General features: G+C 34.5%; 4 protein-coding genes across 6 annotated transcripts; all 4 read right to left on the reverse strand.

Annotated features, from left to right (window-relative positions):
* Position 1: 1 nt before the first annotated feature.
* On the reverse strand, positions 2-8,341 carry LOC106660881 (zinc finger protein 184-like). Of its 3 annotated transcripts, XR_002910531.1 has the most exons (9): positions 8,054-8,341; positions 3,110-3,143; positions 2,995-3,048; positions 2,832-2,953; positions 2,669-2,766; positions 2,393-2,608; positions 1,374-1,414; positions 910-1,150; positions 2-852 (listed from the first exon to the last, which is right to left on the reverse strand). XR_002910531.1 is itself a non-coding variant. In XM_014383915.2 (8 exons), exons 2-8 carry the CDS (start codon positions 3,141-3,143, stop codon positions 670-672), a joined length of 933 nt encoding a protein of 310 aa, XP_014239401.1. In that variant the 5' UTR covers positions 8,054-8,326; the 3' UTR covers positions 2-669. The 3 variants fall into 3 exon arrangements, 2 of the variants coding, with proteins under 2 accessions (XP_014239401.1, XP_014239392.1); XM_014383915.2 differs by lacking the exon at positions 1,374-1,414 and having other exon boundaries at positions 2,832-2,938; positions 8,054-8,326; XM_014383906.2 differs by lacking the exon at positions 1,374-1,414 and having other exon boundaries at positions 8,054-8,326.
* A 2,376-nt stretch (positions 8,342-10,717) lies between these two features.
* LOC106660872 (sensory neuron membrane protein 2-like) lies at positions 10,718-23,863 on the reverse strand. The gene is made up of 9 exons (XM_014383894.2): positions 23,648-23,863; positions 18,168-18,325; positions 17,957-18,104; positions 17,623-17,898; positions 16,714-16,925; positions 16,386-16,582; positions 11,258-11,376; positions 11,076-11,201; positions 10,718-10,953 (listed from the first exon to the last, which is right to left on the reverse strand). Exons 1-9 carry the CDS (start codon positions 23,762-23,764, stop codon positions 10,774-10,776), a joined length of 1,533 nt encoding a protein of 510 aa, XP_014239380.1. The 5' UTR covers positions 23,765-23,863; the 3' UTR covers positions 10,718-10,773.
* LOC106660902 (lysozyme-like) lies at positions 13,027-14,070 on the reverse strand. The gene has a single exon (XM_014383939.2). The coding sequence runs from the start codon at positions 13,698-13,700 to the stop codon at positions 13,164-13,166; it is 537 nt and encodes a 178-aa protein (XP_014239425.1). The 5' UTR covers positions 13,701-14,070; the 3' UTR covers positions 13,027-13,163.
* A 61-nt stretch (positions 23,864-23,924) lies between the features above and the next one.
* Positions 23,925-26,317, reverse strand: LOC112127365 (gamma-tubulin complex component 4-like). The gene is made up of 2 exons (XM_024228230.1): positions 24,216-26,317; positions 23,925-24,083 (listed from the first exon to the last, which is right to left on the reverse strand). Exons 1-2 carry the CDS (start codon positions 26,131-26,133, stop codon positions 24,058-24,060), a joined length of 1,944 nt encoding a protein of 647 aa, XP_024083998.1. The 5' UTR covers positions 26,134-26,317; the 3' UTR covers positions 23,925-24,057.
* Positions 26,318-27,599: the final 1,282 nt, after the last annotated feature.

A 27,599-nucleotide genomic window follows, 5' to 3' on the forward strand; every position in this document is an offset into this window, starting at 1 on the left:
GTTTTTTATTTATTAGTGTTCCCAAAAAACCAACTAATTAATTGTTCATTATGTTTGTTCTTTACTGGAGGTAATATGTATCTAGATGCAATTGACATATTCAGAGAAGGATATTAAAGTGGTTAGCAGGTTGAAGCTGAAATAACAAAAGGCTCTTATTTGGAATGAATTACGACAGATTTTGATGTAACAAAAACAATGTTTAATATACTTGTAAGTGCTATTGTGCCTTTCGAGTTGTTTACACACAGCGTTTCGCTGACCCTAACAATAAGCAAAATTATGTGTACATGTGAGTTGCTTTTTATTTTGAAAAATGCATATATAACGGTAAAAGAAAAATTAACTTCATTTGAAAAACAAGACATTCATTTATTATTTTCACATCTTGTGTATACTGCTACATAATGTTCCAGTAAATAAAAATACAAAAAATGTTTTATAATAATATTTATTGTTTACATTACTCCTCTCAGATAACTGAAAGTGATAGTTATAAACATAGGTTGTATAAAAGATTATTTTAAGTGTAAAAGATTTAAAAGTTAACATAACGTCCAAACAATATTTGCCGTAATGTTAATTTTTAATTGTAAATTTCATATTAAAAATAAGAACATGTGGAATTAATAGAATTATATTTATTTACAAATTTGTTTTAAAATTGTTTCACACTTGACTTGGTGTAGGATAAATGATGTGTGGTGGTGTGAATGTGTCGATGCTTATTTTTGGGATGTTATGTACGCGCCGTGTATGTGAATGTAGATTGTCTCGTCTGGAAGATTTGTACGAACAAAACGGGCACCTGTGTGGCCTTTCTCCAGTATGTTTGCGTCTGTGTTGAATCAACTAAAACATTTAAAAAAAAATTAACTATTATTAAGTCAAAATTATACACAGCTATACCTTTTTTAATTGGACTGTGCGGAAGTCGCATAGATCGCAACAGTATTGGTTGCCGTCTATATGGTCTGATTTATGGACTAATAAGTGCTCTTTAATATATTCGTCCTTTCCGCATATTTCACAGGAGAATTTTGGAACGTTGTCTCCTTGGTTCCAGTGTTGTTTAACATGGTGGAAAATTGACGCTTGCACTGTGCACGAATAGGAGCAGATGTCACAGTTGTATTGCTCTTTATTGTACCTGAAACGTTTTGATGTCATTTAAAAAAAAAAATTTACAAAACGTAAATTGAGAACATAACAAAAACAAGCATTGATCGTTGAATCATGCAAGAACAATGAGAGCAAACAAGTTTAGCCAAGCGTCATCCTCATCTCAATTAGCCAAGAAGTTGCATTTGGGCCATGCGACATGCGTGTGTTTCTCATTGAAACAAGCTGATGAAAATAATTTAAAAACTCACTTTCACTAATCTTGCGGTTCTTTCTAAACGTCCTTTGCACTCTGAAATGAAATAATGCTGCTCTTTTTAGATAGATTGTCAACAGCTCAATATTCCCTATTGACAGTGTCATGTGTCTGTCATTTTACTTTCCCCAGTAATGTTAATGGAGAGGTCATCGCCTGCATTCTGAATCTATCCACTTTTGTAGTATTGTGTTAAAAATCTTGTCATATAATTAATATTAACATGATCTTTTTTTTTATTTATCTCTACGAACTTTTTTTGTTGTTAATTAAATATAGTTATGAATAAATTCAAGAAGTATGAACTAGTGTTCAAATCTATAGCAGCAACCTTACATTGATATTTTCGTACCACATAAAGTGGTAATTTTTCAGCTATAAATGCCTAATTATATCTGCACAGGTTATTAACTCCTTAATAAGATAAAAACATTATACATAACACAATTAATTAAGGTTTTTAGTTGAGATAAAAAAAGTCAATGGCACGAGCGGGATTCGAACCCACAATCTTCGGCTTGATACGCCGCTGCTCTACCACTTGAGCCATCGTGACCTCAATCCACTCGGACACCAACTTCCCATCTCAACCGCACCCTTTGAATTTTCCCTCCTTTTTGCCATTTTTCATTTTGGTGTCCGAGTAGATCAAGGTCACTCAAGTGGTAGAGCAGCGGCGTGTCAAGCCAAAGATCGTGGGTTCAAATCCCGCTCGTGCCATTGACTTTTTTACCTCAACTAAAAACCTTAATTAATTGTAATATATTAATTGGTCAAGCGGACCACGAAATTAGTGAATTTAAAAATTATACATAACAGTAACATAATATAAAATAACTTAATAGCAACATATTAAAAATATTCATTAGTAAAATTCAACTATTTTGTGTCATGATGATTATTGAGAACAGTTTGAGTGTACCCAAAAAAAATTATTACAATTTTTATTTTAAACAAGTGGGCACAAGATTCAGCATAAAAAACGTTGAAGAATGTCAGAATATGTCTTTTTACCTGATGCGATGTTTACGTACTCCTTTGCCTTTGACACTTGTCTCAACTGGGTTTTTTGTAGTTTTAGTTTGCCTTCTTCTTTTTGAAGTTGTTGGTTTTGGTTTTATTTGTTCGTCGTTAACAGCCAATAATGTCGGTTCTGCTTTCACGGTCCATTTTTGGTCTCTGGTATCCAATCCGATTTCTTCTGGTATTTCCATTTTCATTTCCTGAGAGCTGTGATACGAAATTTTGCTGTTGTTGTTTTCTTTTGTAAATGAAAAGATAAAAACATACCTCATAGGATTTCCGAAGTTTAATGGTTCAAATAATGCCTGGTTTGAAGTAACATCACTGAGTAGCTCTGAACTTGTTGAAAGGTCGAGTTCCAGTTCCTGTTGTAGAATTAGAGTTTATTGTTTTTTGTTTTTTATGATGAATTGTTTTGTAATAGTCTTACATTTTCTTGGTCATCATCTATTTGAAATATATCTCCGGAGAAAAGGTTTGATATTGCTTGCTCATCATCCGGCTCTAATTTTGTCAGCCATTCTTCTACGTCTGCAACTATAATATTCATGACTAAAAGAAAATGCATTAATGTCATACATCATGAGCAATACCATTAAAGTCTATGTCTAGAATTGGCTCATCTTTAACGTTTGTCCATGTAAAGTCTAAAAAGAATAAAAACATTTATTTTATGTACAGGAAATGAATAAAAGACAACATTTCTACCTTCGCTAACATCTTCAAATATATTAGTCGCCATCTGAAAAGACATGTTTTATATTAATACAAGAACAAATCACAACATTGTTCATTATTGTTTTATAACAGGTTGAATTTTTGTAGTTGTCTTTTTTGCCTACATGCACCATTTTTGACTTCTGCCAATGAGGTTTGTCATATATAGTCAACTGAAGAAGCATATATTCTTAGAAATAATATTTAGAAAATGCACAGAGGAGAGTTCTTATTGAAAAGTTCGAATATAAAGTTAACAGTTTTCTTCTCAACACTATCAATTAGTATTTTTAATAAACCACCGATGATGCAATAACTAAGCTATCTCATGTTAGCAAGTTGTTAAATTAAAAAAGAATTTGCTTAAAAAAATATTTAGTACAATATGCTCACTGAGGAAATCAAAACCTTGAAGGAACAAACAAGGTACACTCCAGGCTAGGATGTAGATTAAGAGCCAAGAATTTAATTTTTAAGGATATATGAAAGCAATATATCTCGTAAGGAATTTCATAAGACAGAACTAAAAAAAAAAAACACCCAGTCCTGGATCAGACCTCGGTTTTACCATCCAACCACTCTAGGTGCTATCAGCAACTAGGTTAGCTAGTTCATTAGCCCGTAAATACACACCGTGAATACATCTGGGCACCAAAAAGGAATGGGAAAGAAAGGGAAATAACTCCCTCAAAAATGGCACCATCCTTTGGTACACAGATGGATCCAGAACACAGGAAGGTACGGGGGCAGGAGTGTTTGGACCTGGAACCAAATACTCAGAACCCATGGGAAAGTACACCAGTATCTTCCAAGCTGAGATTCACGCAATTGAAAGATGTATCCAATTCAATCTAAATAGAGGATACAAAAACAAGAATATAGCTATCATGTCAGATAGCCAAGCAGCCATCAAAGCACTAAGCTCAAATACCATTAGTTCAAGGATGGTGCTGAACTGCTAAACCAAACTAAACATATTAGGTACGCAGAATAAAGTTAGCCTCTGCTGGGTCCCAGGACACATGGGAGTAGAAGGCAATGAGAAAGCGGACACCCTTGCAAGGAAAGGGCTGCCACACCGCTGATAGGACCCGAACCCTTCTGTGGCATAGGAATCCACACTATTAACGAATATCTCAGACAGAAGGACAAAAAGAAAATGAGTGAACTTTGGAATTCACTTATTGGACATAGACAATCCAAGAATCTTCTAACTAATTTTGGCAAGAAAGAGATCACAGAATGTGTCAAAGGAAGCAGGAATAGACTGCGAATCCTAACAGGATTCCTGACAGGACACTGTAGATTAAATGGACATCTAAAGAAAATTGGAACAATCCAAGATGGCACATGTAGATTCTGCAAGGAAGCAGAAGAGACACCAACACACTTGCTAACAAACTGCGGAGCTACATTAGCCTGCAGGAGGAAGTGTTTTGGGATGTACAATGTGACCATAGAAGAACTACAACCACTGAAAACTATTAATCAAGTTTCTTGATGAAATAGGACTCACCGAAGTGCTTTAGGCAGAGCACGGGGGATACAATAGCTCTTAAAGGGTGCAGTATACCATACCCTGAAATATTACATCTACATCTACAAATACACACCGTAGTTCACACCAATAAATACATTCACTCTCAACACACATTAGATACATAAAACTGTTGGTACTACAATAAAACAACCCTGTTTCCTTCAAAAATCATAACGGGGGATGCAGGTTCGGATGCTTGAGCACAATTCTTGTATTGGGTGGCATTCCTATCTGATCCTTATATGGAGCCAAGTTCAATTTTGTGGAACACATTGACCTTTCTCTACATATGCCGAACACTTACACTTTGGCCCAAAAGTAGGTTTGCATGTGTCAACCTCCTTAATCCGATCCTCCGAGGGCCTCCTATAGACAGTGCTATTGATAAACAAGACCCTCTGCCTATCCGGCACATGCTGTCACTTTCTTTTAGTCTTGATTTTTAATATCAGAGGGCCGGAATGCAATGGTCTAAAGTCCGGAGGTTGGGACATCTTACGAAAACTTCATAACGGAATGTGTTATGGAAGAAATTAACAATTAATTACAAGAGGGTGCAAAACTTTAATTCAAGCAGAATTTTGCAATAATATTCCCTGAGGAAATGTCAAATCAAACTACTTTTCTTAAGAGAAATCATGATCTTTAAATTGAATATCACTTTGATTTTTTTTTAATATTTAAAAATATTTTTATATATTATTTAAAAATCCAATTGTTTGTTCCAATTGTGTTTAGACAAAAAATAACTTACAATAAGTTTCTCAACAGTTTTTTCAACAGAAAGTTTTTGATTGTAGTCAAGACGGTAATACATGATTTAAATAGTATTAGGCCAAAAGTGTACCCATGTTGTACCACCACATATCCATTTGTTATTCGACATATGAACAAGATCTTCAACAACAAAATTTAGGCATAGTAAAACCGTAAGAATTGTGATTAAATTATATCGGATTCAGTGACTTTTCAGATCAATGCAATTGATTTAATCAGTGTGTGACGATGGTTTTGATGATGTGAAATACCTGTTGTTCCTATGAGTTAGACAAATACGGATCAAGTACCTGACACCAAAGTTATTGATCACGCACACTCAGTCAATTTTAATATAACAATTCACAATTGTTACAGTTTCTGTTCATGTTTCAGGTTTTGAAAGAACGGCCTATTTTAAAAAATAATTATTAAATGCAACTAGAAGTAATACTTTATATTTTAATCTGGCGCTTCAAAATCAATAACATCATCAAACTCGTACATTTTATTACATTAATAAATTAACTTAATAATTATTAAATTTACAGGTAAGTAAAATACAGGATAAAGACATGGAAATATAGAAATCAAGATGGGAAAAGGAAAATTTAGTTGGATACCATCTTTGAACAAAGAATGTTTAAAAAAATAAATTGTAAAATAGTTAAAAGTCCTTTCAAATATAAATATCACTTTGTCTTAGGGTCTTAGTATGTAACTATTAATATGTTTTACAACTAGGAGCTAATAATAAATTAAATTGTAATAAAAAGTAGTCCCATGGATAAGAATATATAGATCTGCTATGAAACTACGTTGAAAATCAATGTTATTGTCACAGTGTATTAAAAAAAAAAAATTAAAATAATAAAACAATTCAAACTTTTCATCATTTAACTGGAGCTTAATAAATATTTTTTCAAATATTTTCTTAATTCATTTACCTTTTTGCAAACAGTTGATTATTAAATTTGATTGTCATTTAAAAAAACACATTTAATAAGGTTTCCTTATATATTTTACAATTTGAAACATATTTTTATAATTGAAGCAGCTGTTTGTTTTAAAATTCTTTTGTTTAGTTTTAAACAAATGTTATTTAGAATTAAATTGTAAAATATAGTGCCAGACAATGTGATAACAAACCTGTACAACCATTTTTTTTTTATTATTATTTTTCTTTTTGTATGTTAAAAATCAACAGTAATGATTAATTCTGAATAGCTGTAGATTACTAATGGAAATTTTTCAGCGGAGATAAGTTAATTTTCTCATCGGTCATTTGTTAATTGTCGGTTTCACAAGGCTCGGAATGATATATTTCCTTCATTCGTGTACGTTTTTGGAACGAAACTACCATTCCTGATTTTAGAGAAGCGCGCATGATAAAAAGAAAACATCAGGTAGAAGCAGCTTGACATATTCCAAGATTTTAGTTAGATTTTCAATTGCAGTTGTTTTTCAGTTGTGGTTGGACTTAGTCTAGATATCAATGCGCATAAATTACTAGAGACAATCATCGAAATGTTTACGGAAAGTTGTAAATGCAATAATAGTATCAATGCTTAAACAACCAATTTGTAAAAGTTTACAACAGTTGTGTTTCAAATTTTACAAAAATTTATTTCTTATTTTATGGCATTAAACCTAACCTAATGGTATTAAAATAAGTGTTTTTAATTGTAAAAAATTGTAATTGTCAAAGAAAGGCTAAATTGTGGAGTTAAAAATGACTGTGTCCTAAATAGATCATTATAGTATGATCAAACACCCCTAGACGTTCTCGAATATTTGTTAAAATTAAAAAAAATAAATTAACACATTTATAATTTATTCATATTTTATAAAAAAAATTCTCATAAATTTTCGATTTGATGCGTGTATCAAAAACGGGAAGTTTTATGCTAACAAAACGGCCATTTTCTCCAGAATCTTTTTTTTTTTTTTAATTTAACACATTTAACACTAATACATGAAAGTTGTTCAGATCTTCAATTGTTTTATCCGAAAATGGTACAACTTTAATAACTAATAGACGACGGACAGGCATGAACCTTTTTCTGTTTCTGACCTACGTGGTACGAACCGATTCGTATTTCTTCCATCCAAAGCTGTAATTTAAAAATGCCAAAATCATTTTTTAATCGATCTGGAACGTCTTGAAAATAGTTTTATCGTCGAAAAAAACAAAAAAATGGTGAGTTAAATCCGTACGTTTCCTTTATCCGTGATGTATCAATCGTGAACTTGTGGCTCATGGCCGACAGACAAGGTCTAAAATCCGACACGATCATTATATTTTCCTAATCAAATTCATTATTAAAATCCCTTATTCTTAAATAATAATACAAAAACAGCAAGTATTTTCAGTTTCTTTGATGCGAAACGCGACCGTTCCGATGGATCTCCAAGTTCCTAAAAACAACGTCCAACGGCCATTACAAAAACCGGCCAAGTTTTTATAAAAATACATCATTACATTATTGATATTTATAAAAATTAAATGCTAAAATTATCTGTACAAAAAAAAACGACAAGTGAATCATATCATGATTTTAATTAGTTGAGAAAATCCTAGGGTAAACAGTGTATCTCGACTGGTCGCGATGTACAAGAGTATATAGTATTGTTAATACCTTTCTCCAGGTGTTTTAGCTGTTAGTTAATAGTTAGATTAGAAACTCCGTTTCCTCAGATCCTCCCTTCCTACTACAGAGAAGAGTAAAATGGACAAGGCGAAGGAAATGGTAAAATGCAATGGTGAAGATATTCAAATTTTACAGGTCAAATTATAAAAGATCGAATACGTTAGAAAAGCGAATTTATCGATCAAACGTATGCGTATCAAGTCGAATAATATTATTTGACAGTTTGTTTCACAAAAGTGGCGATTTTAAATGGGAAAAAATGAGCTACAACAAGTGTTTGTGAGTGAGAGATTTCGGAGATCGAGGAAGCACGACAAGCAGTAGTTTACGTATTTTTATCAAGTCATGGTCACATTTAAGTACGGTGACTGCATCGCACAGCCGATCGTGCTTAGAAACAAAAAAATAAAAAATGAAAATATTTTTTTAAATCGTATTTTTATTACGTAAAGGTCAAACATGAGTTGAGGTTGAACTGCGAATTGAAAAATGTTTATTTTTCTCCGGAATGTTCACCGTCCGCCGAGAACGCCATTGATTTCAGACGGCGACTTTTCGAAAATACTGGCCATTTTCAATTTAATGTTGTTTTGTTTACCTCGACTTTCAATTATGTTCGAATTGTTTTAAATTAGTTTACCTCAATTTTCTCTTTATATACTAAGAATAAATTCATTTCTTAAGTATTAATCTGTAATTCATACCCCGAAAAATAACCCAGCCCCTAACCTCTCCCTGGCTACGTCCAGAAAGTTAAATTTGATTTTTCTCATACAAATACGCGAAAACAGGAATCATCGTTCAAACAAAAATTCCTTGAACTAAACCAATGTAACGTTTATGCTTATACACAGATGGTAATGGTAAATTGAGGGCACCCTTTTATTTTCCATTTACCCTCACTTTTCAGTTCATACAATGCAGAAATAGCCATTTTAGATATTTTAAATGTCAGTCACTATAAAAGAATTATTTTTCTGATTCTTATAGTGCACTTCAACCAATTCAGAACCAATACGCCAAAAAATCCATTAGTTCGGAACAACTTAAAAAATATCCCTGAACGGTTCTTCTGTTTCCTTCAGGAGGAATTAAGGGAAATGAGCTAGCTGACAACGCAGCAAAGGCTGCACGGAACCTCAGTTTTAATAAATCCTGAAGATATAAAGTCTGCTTTCAAACTTAAATTAATTGAAAATTGGGAAAATCAATGGAAACGAACAACTTCCGACAAAATATGAAATATAAAAGAGATGTTAAACTTTGGAGAACATCCTTCCAAACTTACAGGCGTGATGAGGTTATGTCGATTATGTATAGGGCACACAAATATGACCCCGTAGGCACCTCATGGACCAATACCACCAACAAACTTTGTAATGATCAATTAGATGTATTACCTATATTTGCGCACCCTCTCTTTTGTCTAAGGTGGGCTAGTTAACCAAAAATCCCCTGGTCTATAAAATATTGAATGAACAGAAAAAATTGATCAAGTCTTCGAAAGTCTAAAAATGAGAAATCTCTATAAACGTACATAAAAATAAAATTCATATGCTATATAGGGTGTCGTTTTACATGGCCTGGCTGAATTTCTCCTGAACAAAAAAAAGAAAAAAATACTTATTTAATATTTTTTAGTTTAGTGTTAAATACACTAATTTCGTTGTCCGCTTGACCAATCCATATTACGATTAATTAAGGTTTTTAGTTGAGATAAAAAAGTCAATGGCACGAGCGGGATTTGAACCCACGATCTTTGGCTTGACACGCCGCTGCTCTACCACCTGAACCCATTGGAAAATGGCAAAAAGGAGGGAAAATTTAAAAGGTGGGGTTATGATGGGAAGTTGGTGTCCGAGTGGATCGAGGTCACGATAGCTCAAGTGGTAGAGTAGGTGTATCAAGCCGAAGGTCGTGGGTTCGAATCCCGCTCGTGCCATTGACTTTTTATCTCAACTAAAAACCTTAATTAGTGTTAAATGTTGACCGCTTTTGAAAATGTTTTATCCAATTACTTCAGTGCCAGTTCAACTTTGAAATTTTAAATGATAACCTATCCTTTTTTACCTTTTTTAAAAGGATTTTTTTTTACACTGAAAACGATGGCACAATCAGATTTTAAATTTGTCAAAGAATAAAAAAGTTATGAGGATTCAAAAGCCAACATGGGATACGAAGACTTGCCAGGATGCCTATTCAGATTTGTGGTGAAAACGTCTTAATCTAAAATTTAATGAAAAAAATATTTTAAACTACATATTTATTTATATTAGATACACTTCTTTTTTACAAATTATAAACAAAATAGTATAAAAAATAACTCATTTACGTTTTAGTGGTCAATTGACCAAGTTACATCTTTCAATTAATTATTCTTTCCATGTAAGGTCTTGGTTGAAATAAAAAAGTCAGTGTCATGAGCGGGATTCGAACCCACGACCTTCGCTACTCTACCACTTGAGCTATCGTGACTTCGGAACAAATCTCCATCTCAATTGAAAATGGCAAAAAGGGAAGGTTCGAACGGTTGTGGGTTGAGATGGAAAGTTGGTCCTTAGTCGGAGAGGATCGAAGTCATGATAGCTCAAGTGGTACAGTAGCTGCGTATTTAGCCGAAGGTCGTGGGTTCGAATCCCGCTCATGACACTGACTTTTTTATCTCAACCAAGACCTTACAAGTTAAGAATAATAAAAAATAACCTTTTTTAGATTTTTAATCTCTTTTTACGGTCTTCCTTTGCCCTGATTATTGTCATTGCGATTCCAAGGAGCGCCAGCACTACACCGAACCCGATGAACAGCCATTTGATAATATCAGCAATATTCAACACTTTGAGCAACTGATCTCTCAGCATCGAAACTTCCTTATCTCCTAGTTCAGCCTTCTGTAACAAAATCAACATATAATCTGTCAGTCAAGATCCTGATGGTGCTGCAGGAGAGAGTAGAGAACGTTGACAAAAATTTTATGTCATTAATGCTGATCTGTGAAAAATCAACCTCTCACCTCTTCGAACCACAGCAAAGGGAAAATAGCATCGGTTTGGTTCGTAAGCATCCGTATTGCAGACGTCCTTTTGGTTCGTATGTTCAACTGCACTCTTTTGTATCCTCGTATAGGGACTCCAGTCGTCTATAACACAATATACATTTCAGACTGGATACCATTTGTCAGACTTCATTACCTACGGGTTCAATATCAATAAACGTCTCGTGCAGTTTCTTTTCCGGCTTCAGACCGTGGATCACGTTCTGGTAAATTTCGCTTGCCCGGTAAAAATGCGGGAAAGACACAATTGTTGGCAAATCTGAGACATAAATATGCAAGACGTAATGGTATTGTGATAATCATGAAGATTTACAGAAAATTTTATGACATTCTAGTGTGAACTCTTGTAGTCTGCGAGGTGACGAACTTGTAGTTTGGCCGTTTCCGATCCGTTCTAATTTGCCTATCTTTGATGTTTTAGCCTCTCAGAAGATGGCAAAAATTTGAAACACGTGATCCAATGTGACAGGCCAAAGCAGAGAGGAAAGGCATGTACATAGTCGTAAACGAGTAAACTACATATTTTATTTATGTAGGTCCTTATTTCTTTTTTTTATATATATAGTTTTCTTGAATATAACATGATCACAATTCCATGTTTGTGGTTTCAATGATCAAACATTAAACTACCATGACCAACCAAATAAATGAACTAAAACTATCAATTAAATCGTAGGCCATGGAGGATATGGAAAAAAATCACATTGACTCGCCTGTTAGTAGGCCACACCAGACTCACACGTTGACATTAACCAAAGAAAGACCACGAAGAAGCTTTTTATGCGGCGCACAACCGGTAATGGATAAATTGACAGAACTCGAGGAATTTGCTTCGCACAAAATAAAATGTGGCATACCCTCAGACTTTACAAAAACCTTTAAAGCCCAGTGGTGATTATAATAATAATTTTGAATGAATGTATTTATTATAGTGCAATTTGGAGAGTTGTCTTTGTGATGGAAGTGGTCACAGGCACACAAAAGTCTGGGTCATTTAGTTTTATATATAATAGGGATGATTGGCGTTATGTCAAATCCCTAAATGTATTTATTTGCGTGAGAGGTTAAGTGTGTATGGACACCGTCTGTGGTTGAATATCGGGTACACCACCTGTCGAAACAATTAGGTTAACTAGGATGTGAATACATGATTTTTACTATGTATGAATGTATTTATTGGCTTGGATGAAGATAGGTCATCAAGCTGAACGTCTTGAGGTTTAGATTGTTCATAATTTTAGCATAGTTGAAGAAGCGCTCAGCAGTCGAGAAATCTTGAGTCCCGCCAAACTTAGAATAGGTTATTGTTTTAATAGTATGAATGTGTGTCTTAATTGACTTAAACATTTTAATCACGTGTGAAAAGGTTAAAGGTAAAGATAAAACTAGTAAAACCCTGGTGAATGTATTTATTTGCGTGAAAGGTTAAGTGGGTATGACACCGTCAATGGTTGAATATAGAGTACCCCACAGACCTATCGAACCAATTAGGTTAACTAGGACGTGATTACATGATTTTTACTATGCATGAATGTATTTACTGGCGTGAATGAAGTAGGACATCAAGGTGAACAACGTCATGAGTTTTAGATTGTACATAATTTTAGCGTAGTTGCAGTAGTAAGCTCAGGATATCGAGACCTCTTCAGTCACGCCTAAATACAAAGGTAATGAAAGCATCTAGGCTGGGGAAGAAACTACAAACATGAAATTGCTTGCCTTCATCGTGATAAAATCAATCAGTTCAATTATCAATTAATTATCGTTAATTATCAATTTGTTTCAGAATTGCATGCATTTCTTATTGCGAAACGACCAGCTAAGCAGAACGCGTTTTAAACAGCCTCGCGAAGCTGAAATCCGCCATCTAAGATTTGTATCAAGTTGAATGAAAGCTTGTAGAGGTAAAAAAGTGCAAGAAAGCTTGAGCTTACTTTAATACTTTTTCATTCTACATATTTTTGTAGTTTAAATCCTAAAAAAAATTGAAACCAGTTTTGTAAAATAACAGTAACTCATCATAAATAAATAATTGGTTTATTTAAATTAAAATGGCCAAAAAAGAGACCGCTTTTTGGTTTCTTTAGTGTCAATATTGTTCTCCTTAGGTTTTTTGTCTTCAGAACAGTTATTGATGAATTTAGAGGTATCACCGGAGCACATCCTCTGATAAACTGCCCAAGCTTTGAATCCGTCCCCTTGCAGGCGCTGGTGCTGTCTGTATATCCTCCGAGCACATTTGACGTCGTCTGTCAGGTCATCATCTGTGAGCTGTTCGCAGGAGACGTTGCAGGCGTAACCCTCGGGCGAACACCAGTATTTGTCGCTGATCTGGAAAATGCCGTGGTCGTTGCTGCCGTCGCCGTTCTGCGAGCCCACTGCGGAGCTGTTGAATTCCGACTCGTACCGCGCTATGCAGACCCAAGTCGAAATCTGTTCTTCAGGCACTTTCCCAGTTTCCCTAAGCACTTCGGCCAATTCGCAGGGTGTGAACACCTTCGCGAGGGTGGAACCGAGGAGAAGAAATGATACGAGGAATGCAAACATCCTTCCTACTGACTCTTGGGAGCTTAAGGCAAACATCTTTATAGCCAACTGCTCCTCCTTCCTTTAGTTTAACCCACTTCAAGGCCTCCCACTCGTTCTCGGTAGTTATTCAAATGATGCTGCCGGGTTTCGCTTTTTATTTGCAAGATACTGTCAAATTTAAATATCCAAATGATACAATAGTGTTATTATATTGAAACAAAAGTTTCCATGAGATGTCATTAACGTTCTTGTCTAGACTATTTCGTCATTTAACGTTCAATGGCCTTAAACCTCGTAGAGTGATAAAAAAAACTTTTAAACTAACCATCTTCACCGACTACAAATTGTTGGGTTTTTATTTTATTTTATTGTTACACGAGTAAACAGTAAATGCCGATAAACATTCAATATTAGAAACAAACAATAAAATTACAAGTGTATAAAATTTCCAAATAAAATCCTTGTGGATAAATAACAATTTACAATTAATATAATATTAATGATTTAAATATGGTAACCAAATTTCACATTAAAATTCTAATTAAAATATACTGAATGAATGAAAAAGAGTTAGGGAATTTTTGATCGAAGATGACTGTCAAGATTCGATTTAAATGGCCTTTTTCTTTTTGGCACGAGTACNGCCAATGGTGACCAAGAGGATCACGATAGCTCAAGCGGTACAGTAGCGGCGTATTTAGCCGAAGGTCGTGGGTTCGAATCCCGCTTGTGACACTGGATTTTTTATCTCAATCAAAACCTTAATTAATTGAAAAGATTTTATTTGGTCAAGCGGACCACAAAACCTAATAAAATCTACTGGCTGTCCTGAACTTTTTTTATTAACACTACTTCCTGAGAAAACCAAGCTTGCAAATGATACGTGAGGGAACATCCCTTTATAAACCAAACTCTTTCCTATTTCCTCACACGAACGTTGCCATCCCTCCACACTCCGTTTTTTCGTTAAACTGCAAAAATCCGAATATGGGAGCCTGATGCATACACTTATTCCACTTGCTGCGGCCTCCTTCGCAAGGTCCACCTCATAACCTAAGATCCCGCAGTGCGATGGAATCCACATGAATTCCACTCTCATACTCTTGAGCATTTTTTAACAAAGCTTTAATTTCCCAGATTAAGTGGTTCTTGACGTTGCTGCTCGTGTGTGTTACTAAATCATCCAATGCACTTCTACTATCTGATAAAATAACACATACCGATTTTGGCTCTGGAGAGTCTAGGTATCTGGTCGTCTCTCTGGCGGCTAGTTCGCAAATGAAAATCGATGCTTCATCCATCAAGGCTTGATCGGATTTTATTTGTGGGTCATAATAGGCACATCCCGAACTACCCTCAATTTTCGAACCATCCTACACAGCCAATATGCATTACTCGGAAAGTAACCAGCCACTACATATATACACTGGTGACCAACAAGTTATCCACTAGGTGTCACAACTGCTTCAACAATAACCTTCAATGCAGCCAATGAGCTTGCAGCTTTATACATAAGCAGGGGGTCGACTTGGTTATTGCAGAATGCAGACTCGTCGATGAAGATATCAACCCTCACCAATGGAGCAAACCGTCAGCACTATCTACAGCAACAAGGGTACTCGCAGCGTCTCTCACACTAACAGTGGCTGCTTGCTGCACAAGACATTTTGTTCACTACCGGCAGCATCATAACACCGGCCTTCTCAGGGCCACCAAAACCCCAGACTGTAATATTATTTTAAAATTATTATTTTCTTTTTAATGTATGTTATTATTTTATGTTACATACTAAATTTAAACGTATAATTTCTTTTAATAAGCCCTTGCCTGTAAAATAAAATAAATAGATAAAACTTTCAAACAGTAAATAGCGAAAGTCTCTCAATTTGGTAAATCGGCCGGAAGAAACGGGAATTTCAGCTCAAGTCCAGCAATCCCGGTAACCTAATTTATGCAAAAGCTGGATTTAGAGAAAATAGTACTTAAATTCCCCGATCGACCCAAATCTGCGTTTCGGCCTCGATGCAAAATTTCTCGCCTTCAGGACTTTTGCCAATTTTCAAGACGAAGACAGACAAGAACTTTATCCTACAAAGACGTAACATAAAATTATTGACAGTCATTATGAATTATTGACCATAAAGGACCTTTATTTATTATAAACCTTTATTGTTTAAAATAAAATCGAAATAATTCACTTAATAGACGATTAAATACAAGTATAAACAGTAAAAGAAAATCCTTTGAGCCTTCTTTAATGAACTTATCTGCAATTGAACCCTCGTTCTTTTTTTTTATAGTATCATTCAGATAAAAAGGGTATCACGCACTTAAAAATGATTAATCGCGATTTCTTCTAGCTGATAATAAAAGATAAAATAAAAGACGAAAATCTCGTAATAAAACCGCCTTGATGACACATCAAGTACTCGAGGAGTGTTTGAAATTTTTTCTAAAAAATTTCATACAAATATTAAATAAAATGCTCCTAAGGGGAAAAATATCAGTACATACATAAGAATATTTACTGTAGATGTCAAAATTTCATTTTTTTAAATATTTCTTTGAAATAATTTATTTGTAGAGATTTTTATATTGTCGTTTTGATAAATACTATAGATTTTGAATTTTTCTAATTAAATATCTAGTCTTATCTACTTGAAAATCTCAACATCTAGTATCCAGGATTGAAATCTTCAAGTGATCAATCAGTAAATTTTACGTTTAAAAAAAACTTACTAGTGCACGAAGAGACGTCAAAAACTCCCTTGTGAAGACATTCGCCGGGTTTGGTGATGCCTTGGATCGGTTGAGGGCAGAAACAGTAATTCTCTGGATACTCTTTGACATCGCCCATAAATTTCGGATCGATTACAAACCTGTAGCCTTTTATCCCTTGAAAAACTGCTGTTCCCGTATAGAGAATACTTATCGACCTGAAAAAAAACATTATTTTATTGACAAACAATTATAAATGATAATATTGTACAAACACAACTTGGAATAGTGCTGCTGCACAGAAATCGGAGTTTCAGCATAAAGTGTTAAGATGTAAAAACAAACTTACGAACAGATGTCCGTGTTGAAGAGCTGAATCTGTGTGCTTGTTGTTACAAAAGGTGGCAAAAGGGTTTCGTCGTTTCCTTTTATTTTATTGCATTCTGGCCCTCCCCAGTTGGAAAGTGTGGAATTGCCGTTCCATGCCACGATTTTACCTAGTTGATCTATGCTTTTGATACCCCTGCTCACTTTGAAAAGGCCGTTGTGAGTTCCATTTTTCTGTAAGAGATTTCAGTTATTTAAAGGCAAAAAAAAATTGAAAACGGTTTACAGATGGACTTCCAGACAAAAGTGGAAGGATTTGTAATATACCACATAATCAAAGGGTGTCATGCCCAATGGTCGTCTCGTGTGTCTATATAGAGAGCGAGTAGGCATTCCAACTGATATATGAAAAGAATTTCAACAGAATTTCTCTAAGTTAGTTTTTCTAAATATATTTTTGGAAATAGTTTCTCGTTTTTAAGTTGCTTGTCTTGTCTCATATGAGTTGATGTATTTATTAGCGTGAATGTATAGTGTTGAAGATCGTTGTTGTAACATTATCTCAAGTACAGTTCGATTCATGTAATGGAAGAATATTGAGAACGAAATACGAATGAATTTAAAATGGATGAGAAATGATTGTAATTTTTGGGTTCTAAAAAAGATCTAGTGTGCTTGGGTACTTTGTGTAAACCCTACGATTGTCCGACCAAGGATTTTAGATTCCTTGACACACTGATGCTGATATTCCATCATCTCCAATTTTAGAAATTTATTTATTTGTGTTTTATTTTATGAAATGATGTCTTGTTGATTTGTACATGTAAAATTAACAGGTGTTTCTTGGTCTGGAAAAACGCAGAATCTTCTTGCATTCTATTTTCGTATGAACTGCGACTTTATAGTTTAACAAGATCCATCGAAAACTCACAAATCCGAAAATAGACCCCTTTATGTTTCCGTTCGGGGTCACAGTCAGGATTTTATCCAGTCCCGGGAAATTTTTGACCCCGCTGCAGATAATTTTCGAAGCTAGAGACGCGGTTTTGTTGTTGCACGTCAGCTCGATCCCAGAAAACAAAAGCTTCCTCGGTGTCGTCTTCAGAGCCGGCGTGTACATTTCTCCAAATATGTCTGGAAACGCTAGATCCAAAATTTCGTCGGCTACGTCCAAATATTTCAGCTCTCCCAACAGACCGGCAATCACCTGGAAAAAACGAAAGTCTTGTATGAATTTCTTCGAGTATAGACAAAAAACTTCTCACGTGTATAAACATGTTGATGGGCGTTATTTCATCGTCTTCGGTCCTCGGGTATGAAGCCTTAGCGTCGAAATGGTACCAAGTGTACTGATGGTATTCCACGGTGTCATCGACTTCAGATAACTTGACGTCTTTCTTTTCCTTGAATTCCCTGAAAGTCTTGTTTTAAATGTGTTCTACTTATGAGAAGCCTTATTAAAATTGAAGTCCCTACTTATAAACATAAGGTCCGACTTGTTTCACTTCTGGTCTTTCACCTCTCAGCACCCCTTCTGGATTCACGAGGTTGAACAGATAAACGCTGAAATAAATCGGGATCGGAGTCACGGTGAATAATTCCCAAATGTCCGTGTTTGGGTTTAAAGCCAGCGTCTAAAAAAGAAAAAGAAAGAAACAAAATTTCAAAAGGTCACTTGTATTGAAAATAAAATAAAATGTTAGAGGCCAGAAGATGGCCCGACCTGCGTTTAGCATGAGTCAAGCGCCGCCTTATAATTTCTTCGATTTAAGGTTTTATCAAAGATAAAAAAACTTCAATTTAAAGAAATTTTCTCCTAATTCCATTGTTTAGCAATATTTCTGCAAAGCTAGTCAATTTCCTCCCAATAAAGCCGAAGATACACACAAAGCAAGTTTTGTACTTTGAAATCACATTTGCATTTGAAATTTACATTTACATAATTTGTAAACAAACCGTTTTAAATAATAACATTTTTATCCTTTAATTTAATCTCTTCCATCTTTAATTTGATTTTTTTCATATTGTTGAATAAAAGCCATAACAAAACATGCTAACACCACCTAAAGTTAACTTAGAAGAATAAAGTATAAAGTATTTGACAGTCTAAAACAGAAATTTGTTATGCAGCACAAGTATGGGTATACAAAGTGATGAAGACAAAGCACTGGAAAAATATTTTTTGAAGAGAGTATTTTATTTTCCCTGACATTGCCCAGACTATATCATTTACTCCAATTAATTATTCTTTTTATCTAAGGTTTTTAATTGAGATGAAAAGTTAGTGTCAGGAGCAGGATTCGAACCCACGACCTTCGGTTCAATACGCCAATGTTCTAGCCACTTGAGCTATTGCGTATTCAATCGAATCAGACACCAACTCCTCATCTCGACCAACAACCTTTTGAATTTTCCCTCTTTTTGCCATTTCATTTCTTTTCCCATCTGTCATTTACTTAGAAACAGGCAGGAGTCCAATATTTAAAAAAACTGAACAGATGCATATAAATTACTTAAGGAACCAACAAAATTCATCACTGCTGATCAAAAAAACAACTAAAACAGATATTGAGCAAAGAAATATATTCGTTCAATGAAGTTAGATTTGTGCAATATGTACAGTTACGATGTAAAAAAGATCTACATGAATATGGGGAAAAAGTTTATGCAATGTTTTATAGTTTACATAAAATTAAAATTTCCACAGACTTTTTTAATTAAACAAAGTAATGCGCAATTTCATCAAATGTATAAAGAAGTTAATATTGAACTTGGAGACTTCATAAACAATAATGACAAACAATATTTTATGTCAATTGTGATGAAGGCAAGGGGAGAAGTTATGAATCTAAAATGAGCTATTAGAAGTGAAACATTTAACAATTAACAGGTAGTAATAATTTGTTAATAGATTTATTATTGAATTAATTTTTGCATTCTTACTGAACAAGTAATTATTGAATTGTTATAATTTTAGTTAAGATTTATTGCCACTATNTATCGTGACTTCGATCCACTCGGACACCAACTTCCCATCTCAACCCCACCTTTGAATTTGAAATTCAAAATTAGCAAATTGAAAAGGTTTGAAATTAAAGGTCTTGGGTTCGAATCCTGCTCGTGACACTGACTTTTTTATCTCAACTAAAAACCTTAATTAATTGAACGTTATTATTAAAATTATGTATTTAATATGCCCTGTTAAAAACATAAATTTATGTTTATAGAAATAAATAATATGTAAATAATGTTCCTATACCACATTACAAAGTATGATGAGTAAGTTAAAGTATGATAGTATATTAGAAGCTGTGTTATAATTTCAGTTGAGATTTATTATCACTATTGTTGACAGTCCATTATATTTAGTGCTCTATTGACCAAATTACTTCTTTCAATTAATTAATCTTTTTATGTAAGGTTTTCGTTGAAATGAAAAAGTTAGTGTCACAAGTGGGATTCGAACCCACGACCTTCGGCTCAATCCACCTCTGCTATAACCACTTGAGCTATTCGATCCACTCGGACACCAACTTCCCATTTCAACCCCACCTTTGAATTTGAAATTCAAAATTAGCAAATTGAAAAGGTTTGAAATTAAAGGTCTTGGGTTCGAATCCCGCTCGTGACACTAATTTTTCATTTCAACCAATAGTTTCATAAAGATTAATTGTTGACAGTATTTGTTTTGCACAAGGTTTGAAGGTTTGAATCAATGTTTTCAATAAGAAATCCTAAAAAATTGGTAAAATGGGATAATTTATTAGATGTTAAGCCAACTCAGCAGACAGGCTATTTGTGTTTTAAGTTTTTGTGGCATTTAGCAATTAACTTTTTTTGTAAGATCTTTTGGAATGTAATAATAATAAACACTTTCCTATTCAATAAATTAACATAATTTGTAAATAAACCGTTTTAAATAATATTTTTATCCTTTATTTATTTATTTATTTTTTTTATTTTTTTATTTTTTTTTTGAGTAAAAGCCGTACCAAAACATGCTAACAACTCACCTAAAATTATCTTTGAAAGTATTGTTTTTAATATTATGATTTTAAATATACAACATTAAGCCCTCCTTTACGACAAGAATTAGTTAATGTGTGGATGTCATATATTTTAAAAATGCCGCTTTCAATGTATTCTGAACCCTGATGACAACCACTCATCATTAGAAATAATTTTTTTTAGCACTATTGATCCTCATACAAAACTAGATAGATAAAAATGTTAATATTTTTCTATTTATAATATTTAGTTAGTAAAAAAATTATTACTTCTGTTAGTTGAAAGTATGCATTGCACAAATAGCACAGCATGGTTGAAAACCATGTGCCGAAGAATGTAAAAAAAAAAATTTTCTATATAAAATATAAACTATCTTAAAAAAATATTACAATAAAAAAAAATCTGGGGGAAAATAAACAAGTATACAGAACATAACATAAAACTGAAAAAAATTAGGTAAAACATAAAAGGAACACTTTTAACTTAACATGTTAACTGAGCATTTAAAACAAAATTAACAGGAGAGAACTTTTTTCAAATACAAACAAAGCAAAATAAATTTAGGATACCCACTGGAAATAACTGTAATATTGTAAAAATTTGTAACTACAGTTCCAAGCACTGAGAAACAATTTTTTTCACATTTGTGCCACATCAAAACTTTTCAAGCTCAACCCATGTTAAAACCCATCCACCATGCAACAGGCAAATATTCCACAAGATTGAACATTGAGCAAAAAAATTAAAAACATTCTCCCTCCTACTGGGAAAGTATGTATTAACACTGATATATTATTCAGTTTTCAAGGAAATGTAACTTATATCTCTCCATCTTGAAATTTCCTTCTGTGATCTGCTATGAGATAAACCTGTAATTTTGTCGTTACCGATCATTTTGGTCTGTCTTTCCAATCTCAGTTGGCCTGTTGACCCAATGAATGAACCCAGACCAAAATGAATGAGAACGACCAAATTTATCCCTGCAGTTATTGTACCCAAATAAATGTATGTTTTCATTTTTTGTTTATCTTACATGTTAATAAGTATTATCTTCTATTATGAGAGAATACTTCATTTTTTATTTTATGTACATCCAAAACCAAAAACAAACAATTTAAAAAAAATTATATATTTACTGATTTATAACAAATGTGCCATATAAATACAATTACATAACAACAATAAAATTAATCAACAAAATTACAGATAATCCAACAGTAGAGACCCTGTAATATACAGGAATTATACAAATTTATCAGAAGATCAAGGCACGCTTCAATCTATTATCCAATTATCGTTTAATAATCACAATTCAAATAAGTTTACAGCACTTCAATTTACACAACAATCACAACTTGAATTGCATACTACAGTGCTTTCTCACCAATCCAAACTTTGGAAATCCGAATAGTAAAAAAATTCAAGTGAGAATTTTAGAGGGAACAAGTGAAATATTTAACGATGAACTAGATTATTGACCTGCTGGATACAAGAAGTCTTTTCAGAGGATCTTCGGAAGAGGTCAAAACAGAGAAAACTTACGGTTTTCACCGAGCTTTCGACAGTTTTATACTGTCATCTTCAGGTCCTGTATAAAACTGTCGAAAGCTCGGCGAAAACTGTAAGGAAGGTTTTGACCTCTTCCGAAGATCCTCTGAAAAGACTAAGTGAAATATTATTTAGAGGGAATGGGGAGCAAGAGAGGGAGAATGAGAGAGAAAGAAAAGTATGAGAGATCTAAAGAGAGGGAGAGAAGGAGAATGAGTGAGTGATAGTAAAAGAGAAAGGGAGAGAGAGAGTGTGTAAAAGAGAATGTTAAAGAGAATGAGTGAGAGTAAAAGAGAAAGGGAGAGAGATTGTAAAAGAGAGTGAGTGAGAGTGAGAGAGAGAGAGGGAGAGGGAGAATGAGTGAGTGAGAGTAAAAGAGAAAGAGAGAGTGTGTAAAAGAGAGTGAGTGAGCAAGCAAGTGAGAGAGAGAGAGAGAGAGAGAGAGAGAGAATGAGTGAGTGGGAGTAAGAAAGAAATGAGAAATGGAGAGAGTGTAAATGAGAGTTAGTGAGTGAACGAGAAAGAGATCAAGAGAGAAGGAGAGAGGAAGAATGAGTGAGTGATAGTAAAAGTGAAAGGCAGAGAGAGTGTGTAAAAGAGAATGAGTGAGTGAGAGAGGGAGAATGAGCGAGTGAGAGAGGGAGAATGAGCTAGTGATAGTAAAAGAGAAAGGGAGAGAGAGAATGTGTAAAAGAGAATGAGTGAGTGAGAGTAAAAGAGAAAGGGAGAGAGATTGTAAAAGTGAGTGAGTGAGCGAGAGAGAGAGAGAGGGGGGGGAATGAGTAAGTGAGAGTAAAAGCGAAAGGGAGAGAGATTGTAAAAGTGAGTGAGTGAGCGAGAGAGAGAGAGAGAGAGAGAGAGAGAGAGAGAATGAGTGAGTGGGAGTAAGAAAGAAATAGAGTGTAAATGAGAGTGAGTGAGTGAACGAGAAAGAAATCAAGAGAGAAGGTGAGAGGAAGAATGAGTGAGTGAGAGTAAAAGAGAAAGGGAGAGTGTGTAAAAGCGAGTGAGTGAGAGTGAGAGTCGTACAAAAGACCAAACTTAGACTATACAAATTTTCAAGAATTTCTTTTGTTCAACAAATTTCTCACCTCCCTTCATTACTAAAAAATGTACATCTGACTACATTTTTCATGTGTTAAGCATAATATGTTTACTGCAAAAAAAATAGGTAAAAAAGTCGAAGAAGCAATGAAGAAACTATTAAATAATTTTTTTTTAACTGATTTTTTAAAGAAAAATTGACAGTAAATGTTCTATTGGTATTTGTATGCAATAATAATAAAGCGTTGAAATTTTTTGTGTGTAAATATGTATTTTTTGAGAGAGCACTGTACTTGACTTAATCAAGCTTGCCAATTCTGAAAGAGATATCGCTGAAATAAGCAGTAAAGCCCTACCTTCCCGACTTGGTAGTGCACCAACATGGGGAGGATCCATAGGTTGAATGCGAAAGCGATGACGGCAACAAATATACCGACGATAGAAACAATCAACCAGTTGATACATTTCCTCATGTTGAAGTGACAACGACAAACGTGTACAGTTTATCTTATCTTAGATTAAAAATCTTCAATACACCTTTCTTTATCTTAGTCATAAATTATTATTATTGAAACGAAAATAGTTTTATAAACTATGATGTTTTATAATATATATTTTACATTATCAAATTTAAATTTTCACAAAGGTCTGATTCTATTAAAATTTGCTCTAGCTCAGTAAATTGTTTTAACATAATATATACAATATGTACATGTTAAATGTCTGTCATGACTGGGTGTCTTCTCTCTTTTGGGCCCAAATTTATTTAAAGTTGTGCAGAAGTGACTTCAGCTAAAAATAAAAAATATTATATTAGTATATTGCAATATGTAAATAGATAAAATAATTGAGATGACTCCTATAAAAAGCATTTAATAAAATATGCTTATTATCTATTTATTTATGGATGTAAATAGAACTTACACTCTTTTCTAGAGAAAAATCCATTGTAATCCAAGCTGAGCATTAAATTTTGGAGATAAGAATTACTGTAGCTGTTATCGATTGCTTTGACCAGCTTTACTAATGATCCGATGGAATCGTTTAGCTGTTTGCTCAACAACCGAATCTGGTCCTGACTAGCTGTCAATTCTCCATCTTTTACGAGTAAAGAGTACTTATGACAAATGGAAAATAAAGTATTGATGCAGTCGTAAACACGGTTGCTCCCTTTTACCGTTCCTGCATTTGACTGTAACCGACTCGTGTCACTTCCTTGTGTGACATTTGTCAAGTCTTCTCCGAAATCGAAGATAAAAAGCTGATGGAGTATATTCTCCTGGAATTTTCCCAATGCACTCTGTATGGCAAAAAAAGTCTCCGTGTTGTCTACGGTCTGCATGAGGTGGTTCATCTCTTTGGCTATAACATCGAAAAAACAGTAGTTTTGCAAATTGCCCACAAGCGATACAAGGTTGTTCCTCAAGGCCAACGCCTCGCACTGCAACTCCAATTCATTCCTCACATTCGTTATAGTCCAAACTTCAAGAATGTCCATTTGAGCTCTTTTCAGCCTGAGGAGGAATTTGAAGAGTTTGTTGTAGTTATCCATGACAAAAGGTGTAAACAAGGAATCGAGTGGCCAGCGTATTTTCATGTCTATTTGTAAAAGGTCTAACATTTTGCTATTGCTCTTCATCGTGCGGGGTACTGTGAAATTTATCGATTCTAAAAGATCCAAGTTTTCCGACCGGTAGACGTAATAAAACGAATTCTTGAACTGTACTTTGAGGCTTCTGAACACCATGCTAGAAGGTTTTTCTTTCGTGAGAAGATGGTTCGCCCTGACTAAGAATTCCTGGAACAATTCGCCCCTTCCTAACAGATATATGTCTCTCATGTCGACTAACCGATTCCTCAAGCCGCCGACTGCTTCGGCTAATTTTCTAGCAAATTTATCGACACAATTCCAAATATCGGTGACCATGGTGTCAAACGCGTAAAGGCTGAAATGTTCGCTTTTTTCTATTTCTTCCATTTTCACCATGAGCTGGTTTTCGTTGAGGCCGCACTGCTCTAATATCTTGTCGGTCACATCCGAATCGGATTCTGTCGAGTCCTTCTGACACAACAGAAGCGTCTCACCGATGAAGAGTATCTTCGCGGCAATCGAGTATGGCAGAAACTCCGGGAGTTTGGCCAAAGAGATTGAGTATTTCGTTGAGAGCATTTCCTTCCTTTTTGAAAAGTTGGCCGTCGTGTTGGAGACGGTGGATCGGGTTCCGGTCAGGTCGTTCGCACACTGAGACTTCTCGATGAAGAATTCGAGGTGAGGGTCGAACAGCTCGGACCGGAACATCCACATTTTGGTCTGTTTGAAAAACGGATACATGCAATGTCTTATTATTATTTGATAGGCCCGGGCGGTGTTGGGAGGGCCGCACATGGCGTATTTGTAACAGAGGTCGATTATCGGACAGCCGGAGATGCGTTTTTTCCGTATCTCTTTGATCCCGTCCAAGACGCCTTCGAGCGAGTCGGCCACCGGCTCGATAAGGACGCCGATCGAAATCGGCGAAAAGTCCTCGTCCTCGAGTATGAGAACTTCGACGTCGCAGAGGCAGGAAACGAACTCGTCGACGATCTCCTGGACCCCTTCGCCGAATGCGGTGAGGTAGAGTTCCGCCGGCGAACCGTTGAACGAAGACGAATCGACGGAATCCAAGAAAGCGGCGATCTCTCTGTAACAGTCGGCCGTCTTGGCAAACGCGGACATGTACGGGCGGACGCTGTCGGGGAAGAAATCTTCGAAATTGTTGGAGCCGGTCGCCAACTCTGAGGACTCGCCGTGCTTCTCGACCATTTTCCTCTGGATCGACCAAAGAAGTTCGTAAAACACCATTTTTACAACTATCTACGATTTTAAGCACGATCAAGTCCGATTTTACTAGTCATTTCTCTCGAGATTAATTCTCCGCAGTTTGTTTTTCTCTTCATGAGCCAAGATTTGACAGAAACATAACAATACAATTCCTTCATCATATCGATAATTCAACCATATCGACATACACAGAGGTTGTTAGACGTAACCTATATACGTTATACCTGTGATATTTATATTTTGCCATTGCGGTTATTTTCGTTTTTATTATTTTATTGCTGTCTATATTTTACTGTTGTTTATATTTTACATTTGATGGTATTGTTTTTATCTATTGTACTTGTTATTTCTTAGATGTTTTGGTTTATAGTTGACATCTATTATTATTTATTTTTAGAGAACTACTAAATTCCCATAAAATGGGTTTAATTGCTAAATAAGAGTTAACTTAGATGATTAGTGTTTTTTTATATATAAGTACATATTTGAAATTTTGGATGATTGCTTTAGGGTGTAAAGAGCCCTGCTATTTTCCCCCTAAATTATAAATTTATGTAGTACCTATATTCTATGTAATTTGTCAATAAATATTACTTACTAAGGATCACTGATATGGTGCCACCTTTTTATTTATCGGTTCTTCCCTTCAGCCAAATTTCCCACCATAATTCAAATTAATTTTCAATTTTAGTGTTCATTTGTCACAACCAAAATTGTAATACAGATTAATATTAAGTATATAATTTTGATTAATTAGTATTTCTTTTTATCTAGATTGTTGGTTGTGATGAAAAGTTAGTGTCAGGAGCCGGATTCGAACCCACGACCTTTGGTTCAATAAAAAGAAAGAAACAAAATTTCAAAAGGTCACTTGTATTGAAAATAAAATAAAATGTTTGAGGCCAGAAGATGGCCTGACCTGCATTTAGGATGAGTCAAGTGTCACCTTATAATTTCTTCGATTTAAGGTTTTATCAAAGATAAAAAAACAACTAATTAAGGTTTTTAGTTGAGATAAAAAAGTCAATGGCACGAGCAGGATTCGAACCCACGATCTTCGGCTAGATACGCTGCTGCTCTACCACTTGAGCTATCATGACCTCGATCCACTCGGACATCAACGTCCTATCTCAACCCCACCTTTTGAGTTTTCCCTCCTTTTTGCCATTTTATCTCAACTAAAAACCTTAATTAATTGTAATATATTAATTGGTCAAGCGGACCACAAAATTAGTGCATTTAATAAAAAACAACTCCAATTTAAAGAGATTTTCTCCTAATTCCATTGTTTAGCAATATTTCTGCAAAGCTAGTCAATTTCCTCCCAATAAAGCCGATGATACACACATAACAAGTTTTCTACTTTGAAATCACATTTGCATTTGAAATTTGCCTTTACCTAATTTGTAAACAAACCGTTTTAAATAATAACATTTTTATCCTTTAATTTAATCTCTTCCATCTTTAATTTGATTTTTTTTTTCATA

Source organism: Cimex lectularius, unplaced genomic scaffold, assembly GCF_000648675.2.
Source record: "Cimex lectularius strain Harlan isolate CLEC.00 unplaced genomic scaffold, Clec_2.1 scaffold44, whole genome shotgun sequence".
Classification (NCBI taxonomy): domain Eukaryota; kingdom Metazoa; phylum Arthropoda; class Insecta; order Hemiptera; family Cimicidae; genus Cimex; species Cimex lectularius.

Excerpts from the sequence above, each read along its gene's own strand:
- LOC106660881 (XM_014383906.2), bottom strand. The coding sequence starts at position 3,143 with ATGGCGACTAATATATTTGAAGATGTTAGCGAAG. Across the intron at positions 3,049-3,109 it reads ATTTGAAGATGTTAGCGAAG|ACTTTACATGGACAAACGTT; the intron begins GTAGAAATGTTG and ends TATTCTTTTTAG. Across the intron at positions 1,151-2,392 it reads GTACGTAAACATCGCATCAG|GTACAATAAAGAGCAATACA; the intron begins GTAAAAAGACAT and ends AAAACGTTTCAG.
- LOC106660902 (XM_014383939.2), bottom strand. The coding sequence starts at position 13,700 with ATGTTTGCCTTAAGCTCCCAAGAGTCAGTAGGAAGGATGTTTGCATTC.
- LOC106660872 (XM_014383894.2), bottom strand. The coding sequence starts at position 23,764 with ATGAGGAAATGTATCAACTGGTTGATTGTTTCTATCGTCGGTATATTT. Across the intron at positions 18,105-18,167 it reads GTCGGACCTTATGTTTATAA|GGAATTCAAGGAAAAGAAAG; the intron begins GTAGGGACTTCA and ends CAAGACTTTCAG. Across the intron at positions 11,202-11,257 it reads CGTTTATTGATATTGAACCC|ACGACTGGAGTCCCTATACG; the intron begins GTAGGTAATGAA and ends ATTGTGTTATAG.
- LOC112127365 (XM_024228230.1), bottom strand. The coding sequence starts at position 26,133 with ATGGTGTTTTACGAACTTCTTTGGTCGATCCAGAGGAAAATGGTCGAG. Across the intron at positions 24,084-24,215 it reads ATTTTTCTCTAGAAAAGAGT|CTGAAGTCACTTCTGCACAA; the intron begins GTAAGTTCTATT and ends TTTTATTTTTAG.